Here is a 14,193-nt window from a genome sequence, read left to right on the forward strand (position 1 = left end):
GCTCTATAACAGCAAAGGATTTAGTCCTTCAATCTGATAGATTTTTGAACTGCGTAGGTATGTATAAAAGTTCTTTCGTGATCAAAATATATGATCAAATAAATGATATCGGTAGCTCGATAATGATTTAGCAATCCCTTTTTTCAAGTGTACTTGGCCCGGACCAAACAAATTTTGCCTCGAGATGGACCTTAATTAGTTGAGGACCCGAAAAATAGGTGGAGTCTGTCGTCTCAGGATCCCAGATCGGAATTCGGAGGACCAATGGAATGACAGGATGGTTCCTACCTGAGTTCCTCTGACACACACACTTGCAGGTCAGGCATACAGACACCTCACACACACACACACACACACACAGCTGGATAGGAGCATAACGAGGGCACTCGATCAGAAACAGCTGTTTCGTGAATGAAATCCAGGTGGGTGTGCGCAGTGAGAACGAGAGAGTGCGAGAGCCAGAGAGAGCGAGTGAGAGAGAGATGCGCTCTACCTGGGCAAAAATGAATGAAAATACGATCTCCTCACTCTTTCTCGCTCACTGTCCTAAGAGAGATCGGCCCATTAAGAGCGGCGCACCTGCCGTCTATCGTTCTCTTTTGCACTCGCTCCCGCTCTCACAACTCTCGACTGCGACGCCGGCAGCGACGTCGAGCCGGTCGAGCATTTAAGCTTACGACTTGACGAAAATCAAATCAAAAGATCGACAACGTTCGACGAGTGCAGATCACCAGAGCTAAATCAGCAGCAACACTATACTCTGTAGTTAACTCGCAACGTCCGCAGATTTTCACGTAACCACTCAAAGATTTTCACGTGCGGTTCCCCAATAACTAAACAAATCGGCAGTTTGTTAATAAACAATATATGTTTTTAACCGTTCTTAAGTGTCAGTGACTCTTGGACACACGAACAAAAAAAAAAACCAAACACACACAAACGTGACTGTATAATCAGCCAAGAAACCCAACAACTGGTGGTGATAATAAAAGAACTTACAACAACAGCGTCGAGAACCAGTATAAAGTTCAATATCGCGTTGATTCAAATTAAACAAAGGAGAATCGACAGTAGCAGCAGCAACAAAAAACCAACTCGGTTTTGTCATTTAAGTATTTTTGGTCAATACACGGCATACGAAATGGCAGCCTACTTGGATCCCACTGGCCAGTACTAAAGAAGCTGTTGGAAACGAAGAAAAAGTCGCCAAAAATCTTCAAATCATTTTTAATAAATCAAAAATCTAAACCATGGCCGCCTATCTGGATCCCACTGGTCAGTACTGAAGAAGGAGCAGCAGACAGAAGTATATATTTTGAGTAACCTGCAATAAGTAATACAAAAATACAATCTTAAAATGTCGCTCGACTTGGACCCCACTGGCACCTACTAGGCCATTAACTCAAAAACCAAATTTAGCCAAGCAAGTAGGGCTAAATATTGCAAAAGAAAAGCACAAACTCCACTGCAGAAACCTCTCAAAATTCAAGCCTACAAAATGCTGGATCCCACAGGAACCTATCGGCGACCCCGCGACTCGCAAGAAACCCGCCAAAAGAGGCGACAGGACTGCCTGGATCCAACCGGGCAGTACTAGGAGACCATCCCTGACTACAACAGCCCCAAAACGCCTTTGCCTTATCCAAAAATTCTGGGCATGATTGGGGGAGCGCGCTGGTTGCGCGTTCGTGGCCGCGAGGAGACTTCCAGCTGTCGGCGAAGGAGAAAGCTGGGGGATCCCCACAAAACCTACGATGCGAACTTTTGTATTTATGTAGTTTTTGCGTAGCCTACCATACCTATTATATTAATTATTTATTATTATCATACTATTTAAATTAAATATTGTTCATTGCTGTTCACAAAACACGGAAACGCGCACATATCCTATATCCTATATATCGTATCACACATACACCATATATGTTATATATATATATATATATACATACACTTGTAATTGCTTCTTCAAATTGGAAAATATTACGCAAAGAGTATTACGTTTAGTGTCATATTTCCCGAGCAAATCTTCGTTTGTTTAAATTATAATTTTATTTATTGCCAACGATTTGTAATGTTTTCTCTCGTTGAGAGCAGGGCAAATCATTCGGAGCGAGAAATTTTGTTTAGATATTAAGCGTATTAAGCTATTTATATGTCTACACCTTCGACCAACATCCAGAAAACCCATACACACCTCTCACACCCATAAAAATATAATATTAAAAGAAAACCATATTTAAAACTGAAAATTTCGAGTGCATTTTTCTTCTCCAAGGGACCCCCCTTCGCTTTCCGATACGCCTTTTATATAGATGGACCAGCGCCCAGCACTAAATTGTCGCATTAAATTACAAGATTTTCCAGATACACAGATACAAACTCACACCATTGAGAATCTCTGGGGGCTCTGCCGCGGACAAATTGCTGCCGGGGGAGCATAAAATATGATTTTCCAAACGGCCAGCGCATATTTGATGAATCTGTGGGCATTAATTAATGTCACTGGGCGGGCGGCCGCCGGCGGCCAAGCGGCGTGGAAATGATCAATAAAAATTGAAAAGCTAGACCTGGGGTGAAAACGCATTTTTCTAATGCAAAAACATTGCCCAGACGGTCGAAAGAGCAAATCTCGCAGGCAATGCTAATGCGGAAGTAAAAGTTCAATGTTCGTTTGTGCTCCACAAGTGATTAGGTCAATAATAGCAAAACAACAGCCGAGAACTTGTGATTCTGAGAGAGCGCGTTTCCACTTAAGAGAGCCCCGAGCTTTTCCCGCTCTCTGCCAGCAGGTTTTTCCAGCAGGAAGTCCCCGGAGAGCTGAGCTTCGCAACACAGAGAGCGCGGAAAACTGCGAGAAAGAGAGTCTATTAATAGACACGCGCACATTAGCTTTTCAGTATGAAGTTCAGGGAAATCCACTCGGAGCAAACAGCTGATCGCCAAGGTTGCTGCGCCGCCGACGATGATGACGTCGCCTAACGGAAAGCTTTCCCAGACATTTAGCGATTCGCATTGAAAATGCAATTAAGCGATCATCATTCGATTCGATCCGATTCGTCCAGATCCGAGTGTAACAAGATTTTCTCAGGCCCCCACCCCCATACACGCGCTGACCCAGTTAACTTGTTGTCGGCCACCGGAGATATGAATGGATATCGCTTTCAGCCACACTCCGTGAGCCCACTCATAACGCCCCGAAAAAACAGACAAGTTAAGTCAGTGACTAAAGAAAGTTAAGCGATGATCTGGATACCCTTAAAAACAAGTGGTTTCGGCAAAATATATCATTCCTTTCTTAGTTCATAAGCCATTTTGTAAACTGCAAAGTACCATTCGATTTGTTATTATACAAGCTACCATTTAAGTAAACAAACTTAAGAGGCAAACAATTCTAATGATTTCATATATTGTGTCCAATTTTTTGGATCGCAATTTGGCTTACAAATTTAGCTCGCTTTTAAAGTGTAATGCTGCGATTTTAGGGAAATAATTTTTGAAAGTTTGTTATAGAACATATGCAATGAACTATGACTAAGATATACAGGCTGACGAAGCCACAAGGTTTAATTATTAAGCATAATGTAATATCTATGACAAATAAAAATGTATGTCACCAGGAAAATGTTAATTAATACCATAAGACAACATTTATTTTATGAAAAAGTTGGTAATTTAGATCTCATTTTAATTTGAGTTGTAAAATAAAAGAATAAAATGAGTTCATTTTTAACGTTTTTATCATATTACAACATGTAACGGCTTAAAAGTATCCTTTGTGTACTTTTTCTCCTCACAAAAGAAAATTTTATATGAAAAGTTTGTTAAAAATTCTCTTGATTATAATATAACTGTTAACACGATATCAAAGCAAAGATGGTTTCGATCTTTCCTTGTCCATACTTTCTTCCGTGGGACGTGTGAATTCTGGGAATAAATGCCCAGACCCTCGGCAAGGGTATCCAAATAAACCGAAATGAAATGCCAGCCAAAAACCGAATCCGCATAACCGCAAGCAGAACTTTCTAAGTGAAAGTTGGCCGGGGATGGAGCTACTAGAAAATACTGCCAGTGCCTGCGACTCTTCGCCCGACCTTTAGTCAGTCATTCAGAGTGCGACGGGATGACAGTCCCCGCACCGCCCCCGGATCCGACCCTTCCCTCGCCGCCCCTCCCTTCCTCCTGGTTCGCAACTCCGTCCCACAAGCCCCACACACAGATACTCTCTCACACACACAGCGGCGAACGTATAACTTGACCTACATTTGTGCAAGACAATAACAACGAAAAAAAGCAACAAAATACACATACGAAACTCAATTTATACACAACGCTGAGAAAAGAAAAAGAAAAGGCAAGAAATTTCCAACGGTACATGAGCTGCTGGCCGGGTCTGATTCAATGTTTATATATGAATCGGAATCGGCAGGGCTTCACACGGGCCTGTCGCTCTCTGGGCTGTTCAAAAAATGATTATCGTAAAATTGATTTCATTGAAGTCGTCGAGTCGCCGTGGAACTCGAAGTCGAAGTCGAAGTCGAAGTCTTCGTCATCGGACTGCTTTGGTTTGGTTTCGTTTGGACAAAGCTTTTGCACGGCTCTGGTTGCCTATACATATGTATATCGCTTTCTGGTACACTCCGCTTATGTATTTTGATAATTAGGCTAAAGGTGAATAAACTCATTGGCTCGATGCCGCCGCTCTGTGTTCAATTTACACATTTTGGTAAAAGAAATCGAGTCAGCAGACTGCAGCCCGTGGCCAGGCGGTTCCGCATTGGAAAACGCTAGAAGACACCACAAATAGAAAGCGACAGTGGATGTCAAATCAATCTGGGACATAAACAACTCTCTGGATGGTTCGATTAGTTTGTCTGGTCATCTGGGTTAAGTTAAATTTAATTTAATTAAAAATACGATTTGTTTATTTATACCTATCGAAAAAATTTGTTTGCTAAGACCCAAAAGTATTCATTCATATTGGAAAATAATCGAAATACAAATAAATTATATTATTTAAAAAAAATGTACTTCACTCAATGAAAGCGAAATAATATTTGCAAACATAAAAAATATAAAAGCCCTCAAATCTCTACGTACTAATATAATCTTCTTTTAATTTAATATAACATTGTAATAGTTTATTTTCATGTTTATGAACTGCAATAGTGTTTAGAAGGAATCGAAAAAAGGCTTCATTTACACCCCTATTATAAATATTTTTACTTGTCTTTAAACCTGCAGTCGGTAATTTTTTGATTGCTTTTTTTCTTGTCTTGAAAAAAAAATATCTCTTGTAATTTTCCAGTCACAATATGTTAACTTCACAGATCCCCAACACAGCAACAATATTTGCATTCGAGTATAGTCCACGGGCTGCACCACAAAAGCTTCTCTTTCACCGACGTTTTTTCCTGGGCAAAACAACAACTGAAACCGAAAGATAAACAACAAACAGCACTCTCACTTCTTTTGGGGCAACTCGATGTGAAAAGGTCAATGACATGGTCCAATTTCCAGAAGATTGTCGCTGCGAGCATCTGCTTTCCGTTCGATCGTGTGTTGTTTTCAGTGTAAACAACGGCACCCCAATGAAGACGACAACGTCAAGAGCAATGAAATGCGCAGTCCGATAGCGAAAACAAATTCAATTCACTTTCTATTCCAATGAAAAATCGCTCAAAGCTCTAGCGGCGTCTAGGGAAAAAACACACAAAAAATCAACAACAGTAACAACGAAAGTGGTAGACCAACACCAGCAACTTTGGTCTTGGTCTTGGTCATACAATCCATTGATCTTCAGTCGCTTTCAAGTGGGGTAAACAACGGAGCACGCCTCATCAACAGCAGCAACATCAACGACAACGATTCGTACACTGAAGACAAATACCTGAATGCAATATATGCCCCTATAATATTTATAAATCCTTTCCAGAGAAATATTAGTTTAAGCATACCCATCCTTTATATATTTATATATATTTCTCCCTTCATTTTATATAAGCTAATTAAATATATTTATATTCTATTACCTTAAAAGGTACTTTATATTTTGTTGTAAATACCCATTGTCAATATTCTGTATAATTACTTAAAACAAAGTCCTAAATACTCCTTTTTTCAATAATAGCAGAATAATCAAACTAATTTCAGTGTAATATTTGAAAGCGAATCCAAAACTAACTTTTGTTGTTGTTGTCTATTTTGGCTTTAACGGTTTCCGTTTTTTGTGTGTTGGTTGTTGTTTGTTTGTTTAGCCAGCAGCCACATTTGTTGTTGGTTCATTTGAATATCTGGTGAAAATTTCACCCAGACAAGTGCCTTTTGTTATATATTCAGTTTCAGTTTCATCTCTCTTAGTGCCTTCAAAAATATGAGAGTTTCTCCTAATTTGCAAATATTTTTTTTCTTTGCTTGGATTCGTATTTTGGCGAAACCAACAAAAAAAGGAGGGAAGAAAAATAGTTTAAATATTTTTGAACTTGTTGTCGCATAGTTTAACGACGATTCACGTGCCAAATCTTAAATTTCGGCTTAATTTGGCATTAGTCACAAGTGGATTGTATTTGATTCACCACAGGGCGTATACGCAATATGCAGGCAAAATGGGTCGCCTGTCTTTGAAAACAACATAAAGCATTAGTGCGAATGGGGGTTTAGGTTTTTCCCAGTACTCAACGCAGACTTTGGCCCATGGCCAACAAGAACCCAAGACTTAATAGGCCAACAGGCCAAAATATGCACCATGAGGCACGTTCGTTGGATGACAAAATAAAAAAAAAACAACGAAAAATGGGAAAAGGTGGAAAAGCGCAGAATGAAAAGTGAAAAGTTTGCCAGCAGCAAAAGAGGCAGTCGCGTTGAATGTCTTGGACTTGGTTTTGCCAATTGCAAATTACGTGCCATAAAAGCCAACCAACTGACGTTTGGTGTGGGCCGCTTTACCCTCTCCTTTCCATAGCCCATTCCCCCTGCGCCAACTCACCCACTCACTTAGCCACTTTCACGTCTAGTGCCAAAACACGTTGCAATTTTCATTGCTTGGCACTGACTTTAGGCTTGTTGGCCAAGTCCAAGTTAACCAATTGCGCAGCCAATCGCAAAAATAATATCTAAGTCGTTTTGTGTACTTAGTTGCTGGCCGTTTGTGTTTGTCTTTGCAGCCGCTATCAGTGACGTCAACGGCGGGAGCAGCACCTGTGCAAACTTGGCGACTCCACAGATGTTGCGTAAGTCGAGTCAGTCAGTCAGTCAGTCCCTGTTTCAGCATCTCAACGATACCAGCTCACGCTACCCGATCCGCCCACTAGCAGCTAGATTGTGTAATAAGCACATGACAATTAATTAATAGCACCCAAACCCGAACGCACGCGCCTACGGCTCGCAAAAATCAAACAAAAATAACTTCGAAAGCAGCCAAGTACGTCGTTTTTGCGTTTTGCGACAATTCAATTAAAAACCTATTACACATTGTTTTTTGGGCAACGTGAAGCCCTTGAATGGGGTACATCCAATTTTAGCTGGGCCTATATATATCGATTGCAAGCTTAACATGATTGTCACAGTATAAATTTAAGTTTTTCATAATCTAAAATTACTCTTAAATATATATCAATTAAAATTAATTTCATTGGGAAATTAAATATACATATATATCTTAAAGGAAATTGATATGTAATAAGTCATTAATATGCAGAGAAACTTATAGTTAATTAATGCACATCACTGTATAATAAATATAAATTTAGGATGTAGAGACTTAACCATTTAAGAATACTCTTGAAGTTTAATTTGGTAATGTTTCTAAGAAGTGATATGAAATTTAATATTTAACTAGTAATTAATGGATCCACACCACACCAGCATTTGATTGGGACTTTTTTATTGTTATTGTCATTATTTATTTCTTTCATTTTGCACCTTTTATTTACTAGAAAAATTTAAAGATTTTCCAAAGTTTTAATGTTAATTTCTCCTATTAACGCTATTACAAGCCTTGAAGAGCAATACAAATTCGACGCTCTGATGGTGCGGGAACGAACATAATTGTTTTATATGTAAAAATATCAAAGTATTTGGCCAAAACAGACAGAAAGAGCTCTCAAGTTTGGAGCTCCCCAGACGGCAAACGAAACGTGAGCTGGCCGACACACACACTCTTACAAAAACCTGGCTACCTGTGTGTTTGTACACCTGTCAGGTGAGACGCTTGTATGCTTTTTGTTTTTCCCTTTATAATTTTTTTTTTTGGGGCTCAAGCTGAAACCAATCCATCTAGCGCCTCCTCTATCAGCATAACAATTAAGCTTAAATACTTTTTGCTTACTGACTGGCCCCAAAAAGGGATTATTCACACTTGATTAGAGGCATGTGAAAATGCTTTCTTTTTTTTTTGAAGAGCTATCAAAATTCATTCAAAATGTACAATCCAGAAGAACGAGAACCGGTGACTACGTGATCATATTTTATGACATACACCTCTGGAGCAAATTAAATGTAGATCGAATAAGACGAAAAAAGTCTTCGTTTAAGAGTCGTTGTAAATGTAAATGTGTTTTTGATCTTCAAAAATATATCTTTGAGTTAAATACCACGAATATATATCTAAAAGATACTTCGTTCCACAATGATACAGGTGTATTTGTGACGTGAGCTTCGCATTGCATTTTTCGTCTGGCTTTGACCAAAAATATTTCCCACCTTGTGGGCACATAAAAATGAATTCAAATAGACGAAACAAATAAAAATAAAACATAAATAAATACACAAGCACACACAGTCGCAGCGGAGAGGAAAAGAGAGGGAGAGAGAGTCAGCATAGCAACATACAACAAAAATAAGTTCATTGAACTATTTGTGAGCTTTTTGGTGTGTGTGTCTGTAAAGGTGTGTATCTGTGTTTCTTTAGTTTTATTCGTGGATTATGGTATCATAGCACATAGCTTCTTCTTCGAAAGGTTTTCGTCTGCTTCTTCTTGACCATTTTTTTTTCTTTTCTGGTTATTTTTTGTTTTTTGTTTGAGGTGTCATGTGCTTCTTTTGGGTCTTGGATTTCGGCCTTTGTTTGCTGGAAGTCGATGGTAATGTAAACTTTTATAACGAAATTAAAATTGATAGCAACACACAATTGTGATTAATCATAAGTGGCATGGGAAGTAAGCCCTTTTTGCATATTCTTAGCCCAGTCATTGTCCAACCGGGAATGTCCGAAAGCCCAGCCCGGATTAACACATTATTTGCAGTTCCCACTTTAGTCGCTACATTTAATTCCCATAAAAAGGGGTGCGACCTTGAGTTTATCAGGTGAGAAGCACATCAAAATCAAGTCCTCTGTCTGTATAAATTTAAATTCAAATTAAAATTAAATTTCAAACAATACATCGGCTATTATTACGATTGGAAGTATTCCTATCACACATTAAACAGAGCAAAACTCGTCTGCTTGCTGGCAAACAGACTGCACTTAATTAACTCAATTTCAAATACAATTTTTCAATTGTGTTTTTATTTTATCTGAGCAACGTAAGTATTCCAGCAGTCTTGGGACTATGCCAGACGATGCCGTCGATTAGTCTTATTGTTGTTATATTTCTTTGTTGCACAGATTAACACCAATTAATTACTTTATCGTATTTGAAGCGAAACAAGTATTTTACTGTGTTTATTGTTGTTTTTTGCTCAGTTCTTTTTTGGGAAGAAATACACCCAAACCCGGAATATGACGTTAGCAGGAGGGGTGAAGCCCATTACATGGAAATAATGAAATAATAATGATCTAGTAAGCAATTCAATTGTAATACCATTCAAATAAATATTTACTTTCAATTAACATATTAGTATTAAATATGTTTAAAGACTAAACAATTTATGTAATTTAAAATCAATTCTTTACAGTAGCCACCATTGAGAAATAGTTAACAAATATTGTTTTCCATTCCTCTAAAAAAAACCGTACCAGTTAAAACTAAAAAGTGCTGAACATTAATATTTTGAAAAAAAATAAGATTTATTATTTCCCATACAGAAGCAATTTGAAATTACAAAAGTTCATGATCGCAACGACTACACGAAAATGTAGAATGACATTCACCTCATTGGTGGGCGCATGTGTCGCATTAAAAGTTTGGCTTTTGCATAAATCAGATCAATAACCATACAAATGGCTCTAAGGCGTTTAATGCACAAAATGCGCCACAGACATGCACCCTGCACCCCCAAACCCAATCCACCCCCACCAAGCCCCATTTACCACCTACGGCGAGTAACGCCGATCGCTGACAACATAAATAAATAATTAATAAATTAGAATAAGACGAGGAACAGCGCGCACATGAGCCAGTTTACGCGACAGAACTCGTGCCACAACCGACTCAAAGCCAAGTTCAATATCAAATAACACGCGCTATGCTCGAGCTTGAGATCAGTCAGCTCAATGATCGGATCGCATCGAGTCGGATCGGCTGGGAAAAGACGCCTAGTCATAGTTACACACAAATGTGCATACGTGTACACCGCTCTGATGGAGAACAGGAAGCTTTACGAAGATAAGAACGCCTTAAAAGGCGAATTGTAATAAATCAAAATTAGCAGCATACAACTTTGGGCCAAAGCCACACGCCCTTTGGCCGCGGCCAAAACTCCCCGACTCCCCGCCCCGATGTCTACTTATTTCTCTAAATGCAGGTTGCAATCAATGCCGCAATAGCAAAAACAGCAATAACAACTTCCGTATTTCATGCGCTGTAATTTAGCTCAAGTAACAAAATGCAAAGCCAAACTAAATGTTAACGGTGACGCGACACGACGCTGAAGCTTTTGCGAAAAATTGCACAGAGAAAAAGTAGTATGAATGTTAAATTTAAAAAATTTAAATCATTTCAAGTACCAGCTATATTCTCCAAGTTCATTATTGTAAGAGAAGGAAAGCTCGTGAAAATGATTTATACATTCTTTAAGCACAGCACCAGGTTTTCTTAAAATGACAGTTTTTTTGTTATTTTTTGGTTAGATGGACTTTAAAATATTATTATTAATCTTTTGTGTTATCAGTTGCCCAAATGTTTGATTAGTACATTGTATAACCTGTAAATGCTTTTCTAATTCTTAGCTACTACAAGAGACTCTTAAAAAAAAAAAAAATTCATATCATTGTGACCATTACATTTTTTTCTTTCTGTGATCTGTAAGCCGAAACGACTGCAAAGTGCCAGCTGCAATCCAATATTTGCAAAATGTGTGAGCTGGCTAGCCGAAAGGCGACTCTTAACACGTCTGCATTCGATGGCCAGCCACTCGCTGCGATTTGATTCGATTTCGTGTTTACATACAAATTGACATAATTTGTTTATAAATGTTTAATGATCGGCTGGTGATCAGGCCCAGACGCTGATTGTTTACTATTTGCAATTGCACAAATACACATATATACAAAGCGAAAAAGAACATGCTAATGCAGATATCAAAATACGAAACACACAAAGGGAGATCCATAAATTAAAACACTTTATGCACCGGTCCCAAGACACACGCAATTGTTCAACATCGTTTCAGACAATTTATAAATAGGTAATATAAATTAATTGAACAAACGCCGACACAATAATTAGATTTATTTACAAGTTTAACTCGTTGGCAGCAGCCGACAAACAAAAAAAAAAAATCAAAACAAAAGCCAATGAACATAAATAAAAGCCCATGAAATTCCCAAATCCAGAAAATCGTGCGATTAAAACTGGATATGCATATCATATATCCTTAACTTTTTTTCAATACAGATTTTTATTATTGTAGAAATGTTGAAATTATCGTATTGATTGCATAACCCCCGAATTCATCAGCCATAAGAAGAAGAAAACAAATGCGCACCCGGGAACATTTAATAAAAAGGAATAATAAAGGGGAAAAAATTAATTAACATATTTTTATATTAAGTTGTCTTGACGAAAGCCATCCGAGCGTTTGCATATAATTAAGGGACTTATGTACACAACAGCATTGACATTCGTAGATAATAACAGAGTCTATTTAAAAGAACTTATTTTTGGCTATGGTACGTGAAGACATAAATTGAAAAGAAACGTCATGTTTCTTAGAAATTTGAAACTAAGACGTATTTTAAGATTTATCGATACAATTTGTAGAAAAATAGTAATTATGCATAGATTTACATTTTGGAATAAGACGTATTTGAAGATTTATCGATACAACTTGTAGAAAAATAGTAAATATACGCGATTTACATTTTTAACAAAGAAATCGAAAGAAATTCTTTTGTTTCTTTAAGTAAAAGGAAAAACATAAAAAAGAGAATTAAAAAAAGGCATTTTAAAATTATTAAAAATATTCCCAAATATTTATTCCTTTGCCTAAGTCGTATGGTCATTCGGCATACTTTCCAAAAGTTCTGGATTATAAATTTGTATTTATTCACTGCACAAACAGCTTATAGGTGGTTCCAAAAAAGAAATCCAAGCCCAACCCAGTCGCATTTCAACTGACGCAAATGAAGGCACCATAAATTGTATATATATCACCGATATATCGAAATCAAACCCCGGGCAATACATATACATAAATGCATTATTAGCACTTTCATGGAATTGAAAATGGAAATGTCAAATGGGCGTTGGACCCAGAGTGCGTAGAAATAGTCGACCGACTGTTGGCCAAAGTCGAGTAGATCGGTCTCTCTGACATATTGGCATATAGCCGCCTGGCCATTACAATTATTATTACATATTAACATTTGTAGCATTCTTACATACTTAATACATTATTACGGTAATTTAATAACATGTTCTCATGGTCAACCTGCTGCTCTGGTGGAGTGCCAAGTGGATTCCACCCGAGTGCGGGATGGAGTGCCCAGCGGTATCGACACTATCGCCCCGCTGCATATTTTAAAGAGCCCGCCGACGGTTACATTGTAGCCGATAGCCAAGAGTCAAGAACAACACCAGGTCATAATGAACAACACTTTACGGGCAATGCAGTCCATTTCCATTGATGGCTCAATGGGGTTCCGTTACTGGCCAAATCAAATCGCAGATACAAACATCAAATATCACGATTTTCAGCTGTCACCCTGAGTTGACTTAGATGCGGATGCGGACATCTGAGCTTGGTTTTGGCCTGCCCGGTGCCGGTGGAAAGTGAAAAGGCATCGGTCTAATTATAACACGTGATATCATCGGACGCGCATGATTTATGCGCAACTGCACCAGATCCGGCAACAACAATCGGCCAGAACCTGATTGGATTGTCTTGGATTATGCACCGCCGCCCCGGGAGTTATAGAGAGAGCTCAAGTTCAATGTGGAAGCGGCTAATCCGAGCCGCCAGACAAGGCGAACCCTTGAAAATGGAAGCGCCTCACTCGCTATCTAATACATGGTGAAAAAATGTATAATCTTACCTTACAACGATTTTAATAGTATTTAATTAAAATTAATTTAATAGATATCAGTATCTCCAAGGCAAACTAAATCGGAATAAACAGTTCGAAATTAAAATAAAATCAAACAAACAAAGTATTTAGACAATACCTATTTAAAACGTTATATATAAAAAATGCGGTCATTTATATTTTTTTTTAACATCTTTAATATGTATTGTTATCCCTAGTTATAAGATCTACAAAATGATTAACTTAGCTTTTAAAACTAAAAGATAAAAGAAATATATCTCTAAGTTAATGTCTTACAAATTTTTATGATCAAAACTAATGTTTATTTGAAAGTTTTTGATCTCTTCTTTTTTAAGCGAAGTGTAAGATTATATTTGAAATCATTCCTTATTTCCCACCGTGTAGGGGGCCTCCATCATCCATCCGATACGCCTCTGGACACCCAAAACCGCAAACCTCGACGTGCAAATGTCTATGCAAATGCGGCACCCCCAACACTTGGCTACCCCTCTCCTCCGCATCGGCGGCTTTTGCACAAACAATTCCATTTCGCTTTTAATTTCTTCGCGCACAGTTTTTCGTGTGTGTTTGTCAACTAAATTGGGTCTAGTTTATGCGGTTTTTTTATGAATCTGACCTTAGTCATGATCATGAAATGCTCCGAACTGCGCCACTGGGCTGCAATTAGGGCATGAATGGGGAAACTCAGTGCCAGTTACCCACAGAAAAAAGAGGCTGAAAATTGGATAACAAGAGCAGGAGATTAGGTGATTGCATATCTCATATAT

The 14,193-nt window shown here is 38.2% G+C and overlaps 1 protein-coding gene across 1 annotated transcript; it reads left to right on the forward strand.

Moving 5' to 3' along the window:
* The first annotated feature begins 683 nt into the window (after nt 1–683).
* LOC128266293 (peptide tarsal-less AA) lies at nt 684–1,731 on the forward strand. Its single transcript, XM_053002703.1, has one exon. The coding sequence runs from the start codon at nt 1,499–1,501 to the stop codon at nt 1,595–1,597; it is 99 nt and encodes a 32-aa protein (XP_052858663.1). The 5' UTR covers nt 684–1,498; the 3' UTR covers nt 1,598–1,731.
* The last annotated feature ends 12,462 nt before the right edge of the window (nt 1,732–14,193 follow it).

The sequence above is a fragment of the Drosophila gunungcola genome, chromosome 3R (assembly GCF_025200985.1).
Source record: "Drosophila gunungcola strain Sukarami chromosome 3R, Dgunungcola_SK_2, whole genome shotgun sequence".
Classification (NCBI taxonomy): domain Eukaryota; kingdom Metazoa; phylum Arthropoda; class Insecta; order Diptera; family Drosophilidae; genus Drosophila; species Drosophila gunungcola.

Coding starts and splice junctions, on each gene's coding strand:
- LOC128266293 (XM_053002703.1), top strand. CDS start 1,499: ATGCTGGATCCCACAGGAACCTATCGGCGACCCCGCGACTCGCAAGAA.